This window comes from Zootermopsis nevadensis, unplaced genomic scaffold (genome assembly GCF_977971745.1).
Source record: "Zootermopsis nevadensis isolate Lab colony 2312 unplaced genomic scaffold, Znev_1.0 Znev_ptg000010l, whole genome shotgun sequence".
Taxonomy (NCBI): domain Eukaryota; kingdom Metazoa; phylum Arthropoda; class Insecta; order Blattodea; family Termopsidae; genus Zootermopsis; species Zootermopsis nevadensis.
In genome coordinates, this window is record NW_028259142.1 from 20,090,633 (window position 1) to 20,111,868 (window position 21,236).

The 21,236-nt window shown below is 40.1% G+C and overlaps 1 protein-coding gene across 8 annotated transcripts in view; it reads right to left on the bottom strand.

The window, feature by feature from the left end:
• aralar1 (calcium-binding mitochondrial carrier protein aralar1) overlaps window positions 1–21,236 on the bottom strand; it is a 115,480-nt gene that overhangs the window by 16,790 nt on the left and 77,454 nt on the right. For 2 of the 8 annotated variants that reach the window (XM_022083628.2, XM_022083635.2), the window contains exons 1-11: window positions 18,272–18,406; window positions 11,581–11,637; window positions 9,424–9,566; window positions 8,612–8,727; window positions 7,716–7,855; window positions 6,039–6,327; window positions 5,559–5,652; window positions 2,774–2,864; window positions 2,080–2,155; window positions 276–484; window positions 51–131 (exon numbers count right to left, since the gene is read on the bottom strand). In XM_022083628.2, the coding sequence (XP_021939320.1) occupies window positions 51–131; window positions 276–484; window positions 2,080–2,155; window positions 2,774–2,864; window positions 5,559–5,652; window positions 6,039–6,327; window positions 7,716–7,855; window positions 8,612–8,727; window positions 9,424–9,566; window positions 11,581–11,637; window positions 18,272–18,391 (1,416 nt within the window). In that variant the 5' untranslated portion in view covers window positions 18,392–18,406. Of the gene's footprint in view, window positions 1–50; window positions 132–275; window positions 485–2,079; window positions 2,156–2,773; window positions 2,865–5,558; window positions 5,653–6,038; window positions 6,328–7,715; window positions 7,856–8,611; window positions 8,728–9,423; window positions 9,567–11,580; window positions 11,638–13,203; window positions 13,228–13,936; window positions 14,068–15,531; window positions 18,235–18,271; window positions 18,407–21,236 lie in introns of those variants that run through there. The other 6 variants (XM_087346765.1, XM_022083630.2, XM_022083632.2 and 3 more) reach the window with 5 other exon arrangements.

Below are 21,236 nucleotides of genomic sequence, written 5' to 3' on the forward strand. Positions count from 1 at the left end.
AAAACAAACGTGCATCAACAAATACAGTGTAAATTATCAAACTCACTTACACAAGCTCCTGAGATGATTTCGCCATAAAGCGGCAAATTTCCATTTTTGTCCATGAATTTATCTCGAACAAAGTCGTTTACCTGAAATATATTTTTAACTTTTAGGAGTATACCATGCTGTTTTTAATTAACAGCACCACAGAACTGAATTAAATGTGAACAGATTTCTTAACAATCTCACAAGCACTTCATTTCAATTTCTGAGACGCTTCCGATTCCACTTACTGTTAGTTTGATAGCCTTTTCTGGTGCTACACCCATCAACTGTGGCACAAGGCCTCTGTACAAACCGAAGAAGCCTTCGTGCCTGATGACCTTCTTACAGCAGTCAAAGCTATTTCTGTACATCAGCTCACCAATGAATGAGCCCGCCCTTTGGTTCTGCATTCTCGTCTTGACCAAGTCAATGGGGTACACTGCTGTCGCACCCACCGCTACACAAAAACAATGTTGCTAAGACACTTATGCCATCTAGGCAGAATTTATAAAATTTATTCTCACGAAATCAAATTCAAGTCAGAAGTTTCCATTTAAAAGATTTATAACTAGTATCGCAAAATTCGTGGTAATAAAGGAGTAAACTTTCACACAAAGATATGAAAATGTCTTCATATCACTTCATATAAATAAAAAAATTAATTTTGCTTTAACAAATGTCTGCTTAATGAATAATTTTCAAGGAATAAATTCCTTTTGTAAAATTAGAAATGAATGAATAAATACATTTTTTGCAGTCTCCTCTCCAAAACAATGTACTTAAGATGTTGGTAACCCTGTGTGTCCAAAAAAAACCACTTTCAATATTTAACTTCGCACAAGGTGTGACAATTAACATCCTGGAACGACCACATGTCACAGTAAGTAGAATGTGAGCAATAACTAAGCAGTGACATGTTACAATTTGTCTGTGGTTGCGTCGTATGTGTTGGCGAAACAAATAACCAGTAGTAGCAAAGCAGTCGCAGAGTTACCAGAGCACGTATTTTCGTCCCTGTGGAAAAATGAGTTATAGGTTGCTGGAGCAAAGCATTAACATGAAGTTTTGTGCAAAGTTACATAAAAACGCATGTGAAACTCTGCAGATGTTAACAGAGGCTTATGGCGCTGATGTCTGAAAGGTTTGTCAATGATCGGGATGATGTGAAAGATGATGAAAGTAGACGACATCTGAAAACTCACTGGACAGATGAAAATGTATAAAAAGTGCAGACACTGATTTGTTCTGACAGTCGAACGGTTAACCAGCATTTTATTTGGAAATGTTGGCAAGCCTGCATGAGGCTGCCAATTGGAGAAGACCTGGAATTTAATCTGATGCTTCAATCAAGCATCATGACAGTGCCCCTGCTCATGACACGTTCGCTGTCTGCAAGATTTCGGCCAAAAAATCAGTACTAAATTGGATCATCCACCATATTCGCCAGATTTGACCCCGTGCGACTTTTGGCTATTCCGAAACCTGAACACCACTTTGAAGGTTCACAGATTTCTAAACGCTGACATCACGGACATGTAACAATCATCCTGAAGAGCATTCCAGAAAAGAAGTTACAGAAATGTTTGGAAACACCAACTCATTAAGTGCACAATTAAATACAGCTCTTACAAGGTTATTCCAGGAACTTATTTGTCACACCTCTCATATGGACAACACATCTACGTTAACATTTCTTTTTGTAGATTCTAAAGAAAACATTAGTGTGTGTTTAAAAGATATGAGGCTCTCAAAGCAGTGAAAATGTCAATATTGGTCTTCTACGTAGTAAATCCACATGAACTTGTTGGCAGATACCAATGTTGTACAGAAATATACCACCTCCAGGGCTGAAACACAGGGCAGTACGTTCCACGAAAGTGTTGGTATCTACTCACAAGTACATACAGACTTGCTACTCAGAAGACCAACATCAACACAAGCACGTGTTTTGTTAGAAACTGGCAAAATAGGGGAGGGTGGGGACTGTGAAAAGAAACAAATTAACATTAGAAAGCACGAAAAAGACGTGTTCTGCGTAACACATCGACTTACCACCACCGATGGAACCAAGTGTAAACCTGTATGCATTCTCTAGGACCTGGATTACAAGGCCTCGCTCTTCAGGACTCTGGAAACGCAAATTACAATTTACGATTCAACTTATTTGATTACAACAGAACCCTTGCAAGAAGACTGTCACGGCATTTATGGACACGATCACTCGTGCGATTAATCAAACACGTACTTCCAGTCATTCTAAAACATTCTTTAATGCAGGACTGAGCAAATTTTCAAAGAGTGAAGACCGAATTTTCAACCCACTTGTCTAAATTCAGTTTACAACGCAGCAGCAGACTGTCTACTGCAGATATCAACTATGTGTGCAATGTTCCACTTCTATCTGCTTTTACCAACAGGAACATCTGATTTTGTTTCAAAAGTTTTTAATTTTAATACTTGATTTGGCGTTTTAACCCTCCATTCAGGGGGGTTAGTTTAGTTTCTTACACAAGGTTGGTGAGATTTTTAAAATGGTAAAAAAATCTGGATTGTGGTCCTGCAGATTATGATGCTGTATACTCTCGTAGGTAGTATTTATTGTTTCAGAAGAACTTATTTCTTCCAACTTCCACCTTTCCACCCTGAACCTGGAGGAAACAGATTCTTCCAAAATGCTAGTTACTACCAACAAGACCATACAGCATCTTAACCGAGAAGATAATAACACAAATGAAGCTGTACTTACAGAAACAGCCTTAATCTCTGCAAGTCGTTTGGTGATCTGCTTGAAGTACTGCTCAGGTGCAATGGCCTGAAGATCGTTGTACACTATTCTCCTGCAAGGTACAAACGTGTCAACTGCTAACTGAGAATTGAAGACCCACATTAACTCAAAAGAAATAATATTGTTCCAGGTAAATCCCACCAGTAACACATCCTACAGTGGTCATTCGTACAGAAAAACAAGGTATTTCACACAATGAGTTCAAAATCAATCACAATCTGGTAGATAAAAATTGTAAAAACTGCATCTCAATGAACCATACACCTATAACATGACACATAAATAATGTCTCTCCCAAAAGTCTCGACATAAATGTAGCTTTCATGGCGACTGAATTCAATGAAGTCTTAATGGGCAATCAGCCACGTCAGGTGGCCGCATAAAACTTATTTTTTTACATCTGATACCAGTTCCCTGATGAAGGCCAAGACGGTTCTCGAAACATCAGTTTTATATGGCCACCTGGCACGACAGATTGCCACGAAGACTTCACCGAGTACATAAACAGCCACTTTTTTTAAGTTTAACAAATAATTCTGATATCTTCCACAAGGAGAGAAAAATTTAATGACATTCTTTCCCCATAATGAGCATAGGAAACTGACAAGATAAAAATGGTTTGAAATTAAATGACCAATTTTAAGCTCATCATTAATTTAAGTCAGGCACATATGACAAAGTACAAAGCCTGGTTTGAAATGAAATGACACATGTTAACTTTAAATGGTACCGTCTACTTTGATTTGATGACATTACTTGACAGGAACAGAACATAAATATGAAAAATTATTTTCCGGGACAAATCAAATAAAACCTGAATTATACAATATCTGATTCTGAGTAAAAGGCTAACAGACATAATAAAGGAATTATTCTTGTCTAGTCTTATTGTTTAAAAGAAATATATTTATTCAGTAATAAAGCAAAATTCTCATTCGCATTAGAATTTCTGGTCATATGACTGAATAAAACTCCTTCTCGATATTGACTTTGTACCATATAATTTTCTTAAATATAAATTTAGACCTGAATTTTGCTAATTTCATGCACCTTAATGTTTTATATAACATAAAACAAGAGGGAACCACAAGAAAATCATTAACTATAACATAACCTCTCTATACATCACAGAATGAAAAAATTCATGAACTTTGCAGAACAAACTTTTGACACACAGACAGTAACATATATTACAAGCGAGTTTGAAGGACAGAATAGCGGGAAAAATTCGTAAAATCAAAGACAATATAAGAGTAGTATGTGAAAGCGTGCGTGAGATGATAAACATAATCACCCCAACCACTGCCGTTGTTCTTCCCCAGGCCTCTTCGGCAAATAACTGAGCGATCCAGTTTGGAAGCAAGAAAGAAAAGAAAGAAAAATTGACGAAACTAATTAGTCATCATTTTGTATGCAGCGGTTATGACGCTCTTCTATGGAATTTAAATTTTGAAGAAAGCTGACTTAAAATATTACCTTAATTACTGTTTCTTGGACAATCAAAGTTATTTCATATTGCTATCATTTTTCCTTTGTACACCGTTCAATGTCCTAATGTCCAATTAAACACGGCACATAAAGAATGCTGTAGATACCATGAGAAACTTCACAATTTCCATTCTTCATCAGGTATTACTAACGTTATCGAATCAAAGAGGATTGAGGTAGATGGGGCATGCAGCATGCATGCAGAAGGTAAGAAATGCATACAAAATTTTGGTTGGAAGATTTGAAGGAAAGAGGCCACCTGGGAGACCTCTGTTCAGACAGGAGCACAATATCAAAAGTTTAGGTTAGGTTAGGTTACTGAAACAGTGCATTGGTGAGGCATGGATTTATCTGGCTCAGGACATAGGCCAGTGGTGAGCTTTTGTAAACAAATAATGAACCTTCTGGTTCCAAAAAGAAAATGAGGAGACATTTTTTTAATCAGACAAGACACTGCTAGTTCCTCAAGAAGAACTCTGCTCCTTGGAATTAATTAGTTGGTAACAAAAAGGTTCTTTCAACTACAACAGTGCATATTTCTGGCACAGCTATTATTACTCTGTGCTAGTGCTTTTGGTATCCATAACAACAGACATAAAACTTATGCAAAGAAAAATACTCGAAGTCTGTTCGACGTGTCAGAGAAATCTGCGAGACGCTCAAGTTCTGACAAGCAACCTCCAAAAATAACTTGTATAGTCAGCGACATCAGGTCAGGTTTCGAAGTATGAGGACGGGGAAGTAGCAATATTTTTAATATGTCAGACGTTTACGTTATGTTCAAGCATAAAAATTGAAGTAACACAAATCCATCCTTGGGTCTAAAATCTGGTTTGTGGTGTCTTGCACTTTCAGAAGAAACTCTTTACACGAATACACACGTTTCTGTGCTTGGAAGTGGCTGGTTGCATTAATTCCCACGCAAATGCGCAATGACATGGGGAAATCCTCTTTGATAACGTCGCTACCCAGCCAAATAGGCATCAGATAAAATGCCCCCGGAAATCTATCATGTCAGTAGCATCATTCACAAAGTCAAACATCAGATTCTACTGAATTTGCCAGAATCGTTATACTCTGTGTGCATTTCCTATCTCACTTGAATTAATTATGTAACTGAATACTCTAGAATTCATTTAAAAACATAACGAACAACTTCCAGCACAAATTATAAGCTGTTTCACAATACAAAGTGTTAAATTTTAAGGTATTTGGATATATGACGGCAACACCTTTGGTTATTACTGATGCTACTTACCCTGTTTGGTGAAGTAAGTCACAGAGGAGGAACAGAATGTCTACTTCCAGCGGTGTGATCTGAGACATCATCTGTGCAGAATGAAGGAACTCCTCTGCCAATAAGAAACAAATACGATCATGCAGCGCGAAACACCGACCGATTCTTCGTATGTATAATGTTGTCGTTTCTCACCTGCTTTGCATTTATATTATATTGTAGGACGATCTGGAAGATGGATTTCAAGTAGCTGTGGCTTGTTTTAAGGCACCGTAACAGATCTGCTTGGTGCTGAATAGGAAAACATGAGAAATCGCAGAATACCTGGTCTTCAGATCACGAATTAAATACTCGACCTCCCAAACGTAAATGTTAACAGATCTGATGCAAGGTGACGGAATAATTACAAGATCCCACTGCTAAAATACTTGAATTCAGCTCTTAGATATGGCCCGAGATGACAGAACAAGAACTTGCAATTGATCGCAGAATTCAACAAACCTTTCGTGACTTCCTGGTTCCTATTTCCAGTAGTAGCATTGAGGTAGATTCTTTTTATGAGTTCCATGTTGTTCAGGAGAGAGTTGAACGCCATAAAGTAGGGGAAGCTGACACGTTTTCCGCCCTGCCCCCCTGACGCTGCTGCCACCAAGTTTGCTTTCACTTCCCTCGTCAGCAGATGGCTCTTGATATTTATCATGATATCCTGGAAGTCGAGCGCGGAAATAAATCCCGAACCCGACTGGTCAGACCGCCGGAATGCTTCCATCGCGTACTCCTCGTGAAAGTCCTGCAAAACGTCCAGTTACACTGCATGAAGGTGTAACAAACATGAAGTTCTCAATAAAGTTAATAGAGGAAAATGTTTGCTATTCATCGTAATAACAGCTAACTTCTCATCCCCTTTATAAATCACAGAAGATTAAGACACATGAAACAACTGTTCATTTATCAGGTATTTTGTACAGTCAAGTAATCACTGAATATGAACAGGTCTTTGAAAATACAAGATGGATAAATTTCCTGTACTATTACAATTGCTAATGATTTCATCTTTACTGTACATGAAACAAGTGAAATAATTGTTCTCCGTTAGTTACTCGTCATATCTTTCAGTCTGCTAGTCTGTAAATTACATTGTTCTCTTGCACACTTTTTCACTCAAGTACACAGCATCCGAAACTTGTATCAATGTTCGAATGACTCGGCTCCAAGGCCAAGCGGCCAGCATTTTATAATTCTGTGATTGCCAGAGTCCTCAAAATGTTCTACCTCATCCCAGAAACTGTAAGTTCTAGTGACATAATTTAGAATCCAGCACAAAGACTACAAAGGAAAAGTTGTTCCTGTGGCTAAGCAGAATGGAGCGAGTTGACCTGCATAAGATTGTACTGGAGTGTCATGTTGCAGAAACAATTACATATAATATTAAATTACCATCTCTACACAACAGGTCTTACAAATATAAACATAATTATAAGAAGGGGGTCCGCGGTGGCCGCGCGGTCTGAGGCGTGGGCCTTGTGCCGCTTGGTCGCTGGGACCGTGGGTTCGAATCCCACTCAAGCCATGGATGTCTGTCCGCGTTTTTCTGTGTTGTGCTGTCCTGTGTACATGTAGAAGCCTTGCGACGGGCCGATCCCTCGTCCAAGGAGTCCTACCGAATGTCTACAGATCGAGCCAACAAAAATTTGTGACCCGCAGTGCTCAGGCACTTGAAGAACGGGTCGTTCCCAGTATTATAAGAAGTGATTCTGACTTTAAAATCTTAATCAGAGTAATTAGGGGCAACTATTGCTTAGTGGCTGTCAGCAGTGAGGTGATTTGTAAAAGGGGATTGAAGCCCTGAAGGTAAACTCATATTTCCAAAACATATCATAAATCATGTGTAAACAAGTGCAAAGACACAAATTTACAAGGCATGCAGAGAGACGGTCATTTAATACACGTAGCTGAGCTGCGGTTGTCTGTACATCTAGCGAAAGAGCTGAAGGTGCCCACCGGATAGCAGACAAGCAAGTCCAGCTCTACTCCGGCCATTACCGGGAATCAAACCACGACCACTCGCTTCATAGCCTGTCATACTACTGACAGTTCAAGTGCAACATTAAAAGTAAAGTGCTCTAAAATGGGTTTGTTACACATGCAACAACTACTTTACACACAGATCTTACTAACATGCAAAAACTGACTGAATTCTGCATAGCTGATGGCCCGTTTCTTGTCTCTACCAAAATACAGCTTCACAAAGCCTCCATTCATATCGAACGGAATTTTATTGTGCAGGACCGTCTTCTTCATCACCTCAGAGAACTCATCTGTAAGAAAACAAACAGAAATGATAAATACCTGGAAGGTAAAATAAATGCAAGCGAGAAAACAACTCGGACTGAGGTGAAGACGGCTGTCTTCTGGGTTCTAGCACCGTTTAGTTTGGCAGCCTGATGACGGAGGCTGCAAGGACCTCCAAAACAATGGTAAACGTCTACCAGACTACACAACACTATAACCCAAAAGACAGCCATCTAAGAAAACAACTCGTACCGGTGGAAAGACCCACAGACAGAGTAGGAACCCAAATAACACAAAATTACCACAGCAACCCATACTTAAAAATTAAACTCCTACAGAGCAGCATGAAGTCACAATCTTCTGAAACAATGCAGGAACACTGTTTACGGCCGTAACTACAGAGTTCGATGTCGACCACATGCATCAAGTAAGAGTCGGTGCACCAGCAGGACCATACTTAAACTCAGCAAGCAAGTTTTAGCTAGAAGACAGCCATCTTCAAGTCCTACATGGTTTTAAGCAGTTAAAAATAAATTCTTGTCAACTTAAGGAATTATGTTTTCTGTGTCAAGAAATGCACTAAAACAGCAATACCTGCAAACAGACAATGAAAGATATTACTGCGGCAAAGCAAGAAGGGAAAATACACGTACGCCACTTTCCCTCGAGGTGGTAGCAGATATATAGTAGGAACAGCCCATAATGTGATGTTAGAGAGATCGCACGGAGTACGCTTCATACAACACTGTAATTACTTCATAGCACTTGTAATAATAACTCACCAAAATTAACCACTCCATTTCCATTTGTATCGAACAGTTGGAACGCTGTCTTATAGAGGGCATCAGGCACGCACAGCAGCCCCTCAAATGCTTGGAACTCCGGAAATGAGATGAGTCTGCAACAACGATAAACAAGCATTACATTACCACCTGCACTCTGTGATAACGCATCCAACTCGAACTTCACGCACAAAGTTCAAACTGACCTAAGACCTAAGATGACGCTGTTTCCGCGCATTTATTATTTTGAGATTTCTTTTCTTGTTATATTCTGATTGAGGAAATTTTTGCTGCAAAATGACTATCACTGCCTATATTTCGTGATATTTGATTTCCTTCATTACTCGTCGGTTCTTTACTTCCTGGTAAATTATTATGTTCCACAAATTAATTATTAACCAACTACTGATGTTGCTCTCAAATACACAATTTAAATGTTTTGAAAGTGAAGTGTAACAAGTAAACAATATCGACGTTTCGGAGATGGGACTCTATCTCTGTCGGAGAGTCCCGTCTCCGAAACGTCGTTTTACGTTTTATATTTACTAGACGATGGATAATATCCAAGAAAATTTTTATTCAATTGACTCTTCACCATCGTCAAGAAGTTTTAGATTTTTGTCTGTTAGGTTAGTAATGGAAATGAAACGTGGGCGGATTAACAAACCCAACTCTATTTTTGCACTCACATACAATTTGTACAAATATATGAAAAAAACAAAGAATTTTATATGCTGACAGATGAAAAACAATTAAGAAAAAAATAAAGACAGTTTTAAACATAAAGTTAAGTTCATCGATCATATACACACCCATCTTTACTCGTGTCAACAATTCCAGCCAAGAGTTTCACGGATTCTAAATTAAAATTTGCGTCGGAGAACAGTCCTAGGTACTTCTGCACGAAGTCGACCGCCGTCATGTACTTCTCGCCATTCCGCTCGATAGATGCATACTACGGGAAAACAAACAGATGAAAAACGTTAGTATAACTGACCGTCAGCCCCTGCAATGACAAAAGCGCAGCTTCACAGAAAGGATAGCAATGACTTCATTCGTTCCTCTGGCTCAGAACGAGATTTGTAACATACACATGCCCCACTGTAATATGTTCTACCATAAGGTATGGACTCAAAAAATTTCACTATCCTATCTGAAAGGCCTTGTTGAAAATTTGCTGTGCCTTCTAAATAATCCCTCAACGTAAACTAATGTACAAAATTATATCATGGTCCTCGGTGCTCTGTTGATACTGGTGCAAGCGTGGATAAAAGGAAAGGTAAAAAGTTGTGCCTCTGCTTATCCAATTCCTACGTTATACTAAATTAACTTGGGTTTAAAATTTTGCCCAAATACATTATTCCCAGTTAACTGACTGCAGTTAGAATTTTCTGGCTACAATTATAACCCTAATTTCTTTCATCCCTAGAAATAATCTGAGTTGCTTCTCATTGCATTCAATGAGTGAAGTTCTTGTGTTTGAAAAAATAAATCGCCTAAATTACTTTATGTTCAAAGATCACAAAACTGAACCAAAACAAAACACCTTTCTTGGCACCACACGTTAAAAAAAGATTCATAAGACAAATTGTTAACCACACCACACCACGAAGATTCATGAGGGAGGTAAGATGTAGCTACACGTATTCTTACTTCAACACTAGATGGAAGCGAGAGGCCAGCTTCACGCTCCAGCCACTTTATCCCCAGGGAAGGAGCCCCCAGGATCCATTGGATAGGAAGCTAGGTGGGCCCAGAGCCAGTCTGGATGTGGTAGAAAAAAGTGTTTTTAGGTAATCTGTACGTACTTGTTTATACTGATCGTACATACAAAAACAAAAAGGTTTACGTCGTCCACAGTTCTTGAGTGACATCCAAATTTAGATTATTTAAGATTTAGAGTGAACAGGAAGGTGTCCTTAAATTAGTTCAAACTTCATTTTTGACTCTCTCAAAATTTATGGGTGATAAAACAAATTTTTTAAGTTATTCTCAAAATCAGAGCCAACAACTACAAGATCTAACCATTTTTGTACATGTGACAAAAATATTCCTTTTTGCTGTCCATTTTTACCCAAACTGAATGCTTTGAAACAAGGATGAAGAGATAAATAGTCAGCTTCTGAAGTATATGATCTGTAACACTGGGATTCTAGTTGGAAAATTATGTTAACAGGCAAAACTGGGGGAACAGACGCCAACCACAAATCAAGGGGGTCCGCGGTGGCCGCGCGGTCTGAGGCGTGGGCCTTGTGCCGCTTGGTCGCTGGGACCGTGGGTTCGAATCCCACTCAAGCCATGGATGTTGTGCTGTCCTGTGTACAGGTAGAGGCCTTGCGACGGGCCGACCCCTCGTCCGAGGAGTCCTACCGAATGTCTATAGATCGAGACAACAAAAAGTTGGGACCCGCAGTGCTCGGGCACTTAAAGAACATGTCGTTCCCAGTATCCCAGTATCGTAACAAACACAGTCTGGTGCCAAACTCATTTTCTAATTCACCACCTTCAACGGCTTAAACGTCACAACAAAATACGTCCTACTATTTGGAAGTTCTTCGATCTATGGTTCCATAAACATGGCAACCACATTCATAATGAGAAAAACTAACACAGACCCCATTTTGAACTCTCTATGCCATGGAAACCTCAAATTTTATACTGCACGTTCCTTCCTCTGTACATTGAGCAGATAAACCCAGTGTATAGCGTGACGTCCTATTTCTTTAAGATTCATCTCAGCATTATTCTCCCGCCTATGATAAAGCCTCAAAATTTTCTGAAGTAAGATGTGCAATATGGACCCCAAATCTTACATGCAACCTCTGTTTCATGTAGTGCACCCCCAAAATAAACAAGAGGCTCTGGTTATGATGGTAAAAATACAACAAAATACATATGTACTAGACTTCTCCTTAAGCATTTTAAAATTCTTTAAGAGATTAATGAATAAAGAAGTCGTAATACTTCACCTTGTTAAAAATATCATGAAGTTTGTCAGTCTTGGCACGCTTCAGGTAACCAGCACTCTGCAACAAAGTAAAAAAAGTGTTAGACATCCAAATGCCAAGACTTCTTTATGACTCACAAATCAGCCATCACCTGTTAACAGCGAAAGAAGCGAGTGGAATAATCCGATTTTAGATCAAGCTATAAGAAATTATGTTGCACAAGTTATTGACATAGTTACACCAACACTTCATAAAACAATTCACTGAACCACAGAAGAAACAAACGAGAAATATGATTAACTTTTATATATCCAGCGAATAAAAGATTTCGGTGCCAGAAGCAAACAATGGACAGACACCAAATTGGATATAAGTCAACTCCAGACGTGACCGATTACTAGTAGTTTTATTTGTGCCCTGTTCAGCAAGGACCTACGTTTCCAAGTGAATGATTCTTTCTTCAACCAATCCAGACGAACGTCAGGAGAGTAACTTGAAATTTGACAATACCTCCCCTGTCCCTGCATACTGTCATATCATTTCATCTGACAATCAACAACCTGAGCAGGTATCAAAGAGCAGAAAAATAATCGAATAATACTGCGAAACAAACATGTACTTGTACGATTATTAGTCCAGTCTATTAATGGCTTAATTATTCACATTTGATGTGTTACGTATGGAGTGTCGCGCTGTATGGAGCAGAGACTTGGACACTCAGGAAGAAGGAACAGAAATACCTGGAGAGTTTTGAAATGTGGTGTTGGAGGAGAATAGAGAAGATCAGGTGGACGGATCGAGTGACCAACGAAGAAGTATTGAGGAGAGTCAACGAGCAAAGAAACATTCTGCAGGCGATTACACGAAGAAACGTTAACTGGATGGGACATATTATGAGAAGGAATGGATTACTGAGTGATATCATCGAAGACCAGGTTGAAGGAAAGCGAGGACTGGAAAGAAGACTGATACAGCTAACTGACGACCTTAAACAAGGAAAGAAGATGACGTTCCAGGAATTAAAATGAGAAGCCGAGAATAGGGACAACTGGAGAGCTCTTTTTGGGCAGAGCAATGGACCTGTCGTAAGACAGAACACTTAATAATAAAATATTCTCATTGTTATTGCCAGATTAAATGACTGTCTCAATGACAGGGAGACGTGTACCTGAACCAAACATGGTCCCAAAAAAATGTGCAAAGAACTTATGCATACAAAATGGTCCGGTATAATAATTAATGAACATTCACCTCAGCTCTGTGAAGTTGGCAGTCAATTTGTGAGATTTCTGGTTATAACAGGGCATGAGTACGAACATGACTGTCTTCTCAAATATTAAGTAGGTATAAGTTTACTGACATTTCAAAGATACTTGCTGCATCCATCAACAGGGTGATCATCCTGAAGGCTACTGACTACGTGGTACAACATCATAAAATTATGGTCATCTTCATGCAATCAGTCCTTTCAGCCTTCAGGGCAGACAAGAGACCAAACCGATCTCTACACGGGAATCCGAAGAGGAATTATATAGGGACATGTGTGTTTAGCAGTTTCCGAAACGTCAATTACGGGTGTGGAAATGTTTAAAATATCCCTCAAACACGACTGAGTAGGTTCAGAAAAGAACAGAATTTACTTACATTTCATGGACCCATCATAGGTTTAAGCCAAGGATTTAGAGAATGTCATAACACAAATACAATACTTGTTTCCAACATAAATATAAAATAGTGTTCTACGTTAATGTAACCCGAAAGTCACAAGAGTCCGCCCCTAAAACTACCTTCAGTCAAATTAACCGAATCCACATCCTTCCCGAGAAAACACCACCTTTTCTCAAGGTCATACTTGAAACAAAAACAACCGGAAGTAGATTGGGTTGGCAATCCTGCTTATTGGGTCATATCAAAGCCAGTTAGTTGAGACCACTGAATATATCCCTCTATGGAATACCACACCCTGATTACCTATGACCATACCGGTACCACGCGCCTATAAAACGATCACTTCCGCCAATACATTTGTCTACGCTTCCTGTTTATGTGAAGTTACCGGTTCGGAAGCCACATACCTTGATTGTTAATCCAAGTAATTACCTTCAGCCTTTTAATAGGCCACACCATCACGCATTAATCCCAATGTATTCACAACTGCTTTATACATAAAGTACCATAACCTCTGGCACAGCACGCTAAATTAAGAAACAAGTTTCGCAGGCGGCCCAATTTTACTAGAGAACGTTGAACTAAAACTATGATTCACCCACACTAAACTAATACGGAAACGATACACTTCGAATTAAGGCATGGCTTCGACAATATTATTATGTAGGACTTGAGGATTTGTGGCCATCATCCAACTAAACCAACTTACCCGATCACTGGTAATGGTTCTTTCCTTACCGACTGAAAACACCATAATTAGTACAAAAACGTCACGAACCGTAAAATTTCTATGCTTCCTACAAAACCACACAACACATCCTTACATCTGTAACTTATCTCCTACAGTGGAGGTGGGGGACACGCTCCAAGGACACGAAATGTTAATACTAGGTCAGTATTACACAACCTGCCGGGATCACATGATTAAATACGTTTACTGAGTGAAGAGTGCGCCAGTGGGAAGTGCACGTCGGTAATACAACACTAAGTTCGGTCAAACGAAAACATTCCACTTCTTTGTGCTACATCAGTGACGTGTCTTTGGTAAGACACGGTAGGCAAAGCTTCGTGTTTATTACCAGATCTTTAAGCTCTCCCTTCCACTATGTCTCAAAAATCACGCTATAAAGTTTTGTGTACAGAGTAACATTCTTTAAGGTTAAGAATACCACCTGCTGCTTTAGAGGGAGTGTTCCAAAGAACGAACTCTATGGAGCACTGACTTGTTACACATCCTGATCCGGAATACATGGACCGCGTAAATCTAAACTAGTCTTCCCTTGAGAAGATTATTATATATAGCACCCCGTTCCCTAACCACCCTTAATTCAACGTGTTCTTCCCTGCAAGTTAAAGATACTGGGAACGACCCATTCTTCAAGTGCCTGAGCATTGGCTTGATCTATAGACATTCGGTAGGACTCCTTGGACGAGGGATCGGCCCGTCGCAAGGCCTCTGCCTGTACACAACAGCACAACACAGTGGGATTCGAACCCACGGACCAAGGGGCACAAGGCCCACGCCTTAGACCGCGCGGACCCCAAATTAAAGATACACTACTCAAATTAAAATTCTGATAGATTTCTGGTCTGTTTATAGCCAGGTTTCCTTCCGTGTGGGAAAAGGAAGGCTGCCTATACTTGTGTGTGCCCAGACTCTTGCCAATATTTTAAACAGATGACAGCCTTTATCCGTATGTGGCAAGGATGTCAGTGAAGGCCAACGCACCTCGATCGATAACCATGTGTTGGACACGCGAACATGACTGCAGCGACACTAGTGTTATTTAATGGAGGCTTCCGAAATTATGAAAAGAAAACTGCAAAATAAACACAACTTCGGTCAATGTCAATTTTTGCAGAACGGAAAACAACATGGCGACCGAATGATGTTAGGTTTGCAACGATAAACAATGAACCACGGGACTCATGCATGTAAACTATAGTGTGGATGTAGGTAAATACAATCTACACAAAACAACTTTGAGGTTAGGTTATATCCGACAAATTTAATACAAAGATGGCTGTCTTCTGTGCCGTAGCGCCGTGTAGTCGTGCAGACATTTACCAATGCGATCACCCTGACGATGGAGGCAGTAACGACCTCCGAAACTTCTACCAGATTACACGTCCCAACAATCCAGAAGACAGCCATCTGCACTTACAATACATTCACAGCAGTGACTTGTCAGTATCTGGACAACCAATAAGGAGTTTGTATTATAATAACAAGTCAAACCAAACACTCTGTCTGTACGACGCGACAGCCAATCACAAACAGCCATTTCATGGCAAGATACAAACCTCCGATGTTGGTGAGTGTTGAGAGGACTCCATAAGTCCAAGAGATATATCAGCACTTATCCTCTGATTAAATAAAATATCCACTTCTACCGACGTATTTATCACTCGATATACAAAGTTTCACTTCACACTAAATCATTTACACTTAATAAATACACACTGCACACTGGAAGACGAAGCTACTGGCGGCTGCGAGGTTAAGTTGTTGTGAGGTTTAGATAAACGTAACTGACCATCACGTCATTGGACCCAGTACAACCGCTGACGTCTGAATCTTACTACAGAGGACATTATTTTATAATAATCATCATTATTATTCAGACAGAGATAAGACTCAAGTCGATTCATTATGTTATGTACGACAAATAAGCGATATTTTAAAAAATGTCAGTACGCTGGTCGGGAAATGATTCCTAACGGAGCTACAGTCGAAAGTGTGACAACCCAAAACACCAAAAGAGATGATGATTTGATCTCTGACACGTCAGTAGGAGGGCATATGGTCAGTGGGGAAGCCAGAAAGAAGGATAGAAGATTTTGAAATGTTGACAATTAAGTGGACTGATAATGGACGAAATGAGCTGGTCTTAGACAGGACCAACGAAGGAAAAATCTTACGAGAAGAAGAGTGGGACACATTCTGAGGCACCCAGGATTGGTTAATTTGGTAAATACAATGAGTGAGCAGGAATTCGGAAGGAACATTTAATGGTCAACTGTGAAGTAAGTCGATTTAAAATCTGTTAAAAACTGTTTAAAAACACAATTTTTTTTAAAAAAAACTTTGCATACCATGTAGTGTATTAGAATATAAGATAAGTAAACAAACTATTAACACTATAAAAAGACACTATTGCCATACGCGTTTCGACCTCAAGTGGTTCATCATCAGTGGCGTCTGGGCACGCCAAATTATTCTATGCGACCCACGCACATTTTTGGTCACCCTGCACGATGGAAAATAAGAACGGGCATGTCATCGGCACAGCCTTCAATTAACTCGCTTCTAACAGACGCCTGTCATCACATGCACTCAGCGCTCCGACGGGGCACCGAATATTATTGATCGCTTCTTGGGGGCTTTTCCGTTGCCCAAGTGCCGACACGAACGGAGGGGGAGGGGGGGGGGTTAGAAAGAATGTTAAAGAAGCTATCGTGGCCTATTTTAATACGCAATCACGGTTCGAACCTGAGGAAAACCACAAAAAAGTAACGAAAAACACATTGGTACAGATTATTCACCTGATCAATAAACTTTTGTTATGGGCCACGACTATTGATTATAGTCTCCAAGAAAGGCGAAACAGCTGAATCAATTTTTATTAAACGGTACACCGGGTATTCAAATATGATTTTAGGACTCTGAGTGGTAAAAACGTCGGATGTAGTCTTGTGAGTGGTCACCGGGGGTCTTGGAGGAACGTACTGTCTCCTGCTTCAGGGTAAAAGTGAATGACACACGTCCTCACAACGCATACTTCGATATGCCAAGAGTAATTCCGAGTTACGTTTTCTTATTAATTCAACTATTTTATATCAACTGTTGAGGTTACATAGCTTGGAAAGATTGATGTGGGAATTAAGAAATGTGGCCGCGAGACGTCGGAATACTGAACCGCGTTTTGAATCGGTCCACAGGGCGCTATATTTCATAACACCACGTGCGGAACACATGATTTTGCCCAAGGAGGCCGGCAATTAGAGTACAAACCGTAAATTAACTGACAGAGGCCGACCTGAACATGAACACAATTAAACGGACCTCATCAGACAGACAGCAAATTTCAGGATATGTACCAATAAGTCAATTCTTATTCTTCTCACTCCACGTTTTAATTACAGCCTGTCCACTCGGACCATCCACACCCCAACTGTTGATGACGAAACGTCGAAATGTAACGAGAAACTTAAAAAGTTCTCCAATGCCATGACAATGTCCGTGGTTGAATCGGGAGTATACTAAAAATACTTTCACATGAACGAATAGCCAGTTTGTGGAAACTTTCCTGGACCCCCTTGTGACTGAGCCCTAATCATTGCACAGATGAGAGAAGCGAACAGTTTAGAGAAATGATGTTTTTTCCCCTAACGAAATTATACCAAGCCAAGCAACGGTAGAACAGGACATCAGATTCGTGAACTAACTCGCGCATTTGAATCACCAGCTAAAGACGTACGCAGAAGGGATGTTACCAACTGGGAAATTTTCGTGACCCGATGGATTACACCAAGGTTTTGTTTTTTTTAAAATGACACAAATCACCTCAGGAATTCCAAAATTCTAGAATCGAGACACATATTCCATCTCCGAAATTACGTAACAGATCTGGATTAAGTTTCATTTTGTACGTCATTAGTGTTTGTCGAGAAAATATGAATATTATACATTAATATTTTACACGAAAATAAAATAGAGCATCTATCAATTTTCTGAAAAGAAACTGCTTAAGTTTTCATGTCGGGAGCGTTCAGATATAATATTAAAATGAATCTTAAATCGGGTGTGAGAATTCGGTCTGGATTCACATGGTTCAGGACAGGGATTATTGATGGGCTCTTGTGAACACAGTCATAATAAGTCTTCGGATTCTATAAAATATTGACAAAAATTTCATCAGCTGTACATCGTTCCGCGATGCGGGTTAATTTAAAATAACACCAAAACATGTAAAATAATTTTAAAACGTCAATCAATTTCCCAAAAAAACAAGAATAACAGTCAACAAGATATGAGAATCACCATAAGGTAAAGACGGGAGCACACACTTCCTCGATCTGCACACGCGAAAACACGACCCGCGCCCGTCAAAGCCCCAGCGGCAACTAAGCCAAGGGAACCTCCGCAGGTATCACGAAACATCGCCGCGCGGGGGAGGAGGAGGGGAAAGCTGGCAATTGTTTAACGGCGGCGAGGGGTGTACACAGGCCAAAGAAACGGATAACGAAGGTTGGCGGATAATTTAAACATAAATCAGACGTACTTATTCGGGTGAAATCACGTACAATGCAGATTCGAAGGGTTAATTATTTCACGAGGTTGTAAAACGATTTCAGCTTTGTGGAAACTGAACTAAGATGGCGGCCAAGGAATTCGGCGTCCTTACCACGCCCAAAAAAACTTACAGAGCTTCAACACAACAAAACTTATTCCGTCTAAAAGTGTGAAGATTAAAATATAATAGTCGTTCTGTATGGGTGTGAAACATGGTTTATTACATGAAGGGGGAAAAGACCACGAGACTTGGGGTGTTTGAAATGAGGGTCCCGAGGGAAATATTCGTACCAGAGAGGTGAAGTATCAGAAGGCTGCCGAGTCCCATGATTTGTTCTGTTCACTAAATACTATTTATCTGGTGATCGAATGAAGGAGAACGAGATGGACGGGGCATGCAGAGTGGATGTTGGCGATGAACCTGGATTTAAAAAGAGCATTTCGTAAGCCTTAGGCGCAGATGTGCAGAAAACGAGCATTAAGAAAAGAGAAATTAAAATGATGACGACTGGATTGGACACGGGATGGAGTCCCGTGGAGGGCACTTGTGGTCACGACAATGAATCATGGCTGTCCCTGAAAGGCGGAGAGAAATTCTTGAACAACTCGCACGAAATTACGTAATTCTATTACATTTCACGAAGAATATGGTTTTCCGATAGACCTCTTGGAGGATTGTGTTATCCCTGTACATACACAATTGACCTCCGACGTCTCCTGACCTCACGCTTTCCTCGACTCCCCTTCCTGACTCTCTCTCTCACTGGTTACACTTTCTTCAGAAAATTCGACATTACTGCGAGTTCAAAGCGTCGTCACTTGAAGCATCTAATCGCTAACCCTTTGGGTCATTCGCTTTTACAAAGTCGAGGGCAAACTCGTAACGTTTCGAGAATGCAATTTCACAATTCTACGTGTGTACAGGGCGTTCAAAGAGCAGTCGACGAGGGTCCGTCCATTGCTGAACTCTCGTCGAATGTACAGCACGTGTCGAATACCAGGAAACGAACACGGCAAGGACACATTAAAATTCGCATTTCACGTTCTGACAGAAGGAAGTTTTATTTATTTAGTGTTCTGTGTGACGACAGGTCCATATGAACAGGATCCTTCCATCCTTTTCTCGGACTGGGACCTGTTCATATACGTTCTTGGCAGATGATCCAGAAGTGGTTTGCCATTGCCTTCTTCTGTGTGTGAATGGAGTAATTGTTGGGATCCCACGGTGGAAAACTTCGTGTTGCCTAGACCACGGTCTTGCCCAACACAAGTTATAAATTCGGGCACCGCCGGGAATCGAACCCGAGACCCCAGGATTACAAGGCCAGCGTAACTCTTCGCGAAAGACGTAGCTGCTGGTGATATCTGTAAAATTTGTTGGAAATTTAAATTCGCACTAGATGTGCGACACCAGACAGTAATAAATTAATTGTTCCTTAATTTATTTGAATATAAATCACGTATATAGATACATTCCAAGTTCGATAGGTACTGAATCCCTTTTAACCACAAGCTAACAACATTTTAACCACATTTCTGTAAGAAATGCGGAGAAAATTTATATGACGCTACGAATAGATCTGACGTTACATTCGATATGTGCAGACAAAAATGAAATGTCTTACAACTTTTATTCAAGACCTCGAATATGAAATTTCGTCGAAATAAACGCCAAACATATGGGGAGACGCTACCTTGGGCATCCCTGGACGTGAAGTCATATATCAGGCAAGGCCAATGCGCGTTACACAATGCAGTGAGCTTGTCAGCCTGGTTACAGCGTTCAGCCGGAAGATTCCGAAGGATTCAGTCTGTCCGTCAGAATGTTACGTCTCCGAAACCATTTGACGGATTTGGATTTGTGTGAAAGTCCCGCCAAGAGCCATCGACCAATAAAAACACTTCTTCGTGTCCGTGCACTGTAACCCTTCAATTTCATCTCACAAACAAAAGTAATTGACGCAGAAATTCTGGTGCGTTCGTCAGGAACTAAGTTTCGTCAGACGTGGCCATGGAAACAGAAAAACAAGTCACATTTGTTTGTTTGTTTGTTTGTTTGTGTTTTCCTTGATTGTGGCGTCAGAAGATTGGAACAAACAGATGTATTTCTTCAGTGCAAAACGACGTACTGTGGCAAGATTATACAAAAACAATTATCTCACGTAAACAAAACAAAAATTCGTGAAAAGTGTCCGATCTAAGTAACAATCCAATATCAACATAAAATTCTATAGACAAAAGTTCAACACTTCTCAAGTTTATAGTTTAGATGCGTCATGTTTGTGTTAAAATTCAGTATATATATTTATTTATTATTTCAGTCTATACACAAACTTATTTATTTATTTATTTGTAGTGTTCTGTCTGACGACAGGTCCATATGAACAGGATCCTTCCATCCTTTTCTCGGACTGGGACCTGTTCATATACGTTCTTGGCAGATGATCCAGAAGTGGTTTGCCATTGCCTTCTTCTGTGTGTGAATGGAGTAATTGTTGGGATGCCACGGAGGAAAACTCCGTGTTGCCTAGACCACGGCCTTGCCCAACACAAGTTATAAATTCGGGCACCGCCGGGAATCGAACCCGAGACCCCAGGATTACAAGGCAAAAATTGGATCACGTACAATTGACAAATGACGGATCGTAAAAATTTCTATCCTTTATCATTAATCGAACTGGGACAGAACTCAGAAGGTCCCGGGTTTGAGCCC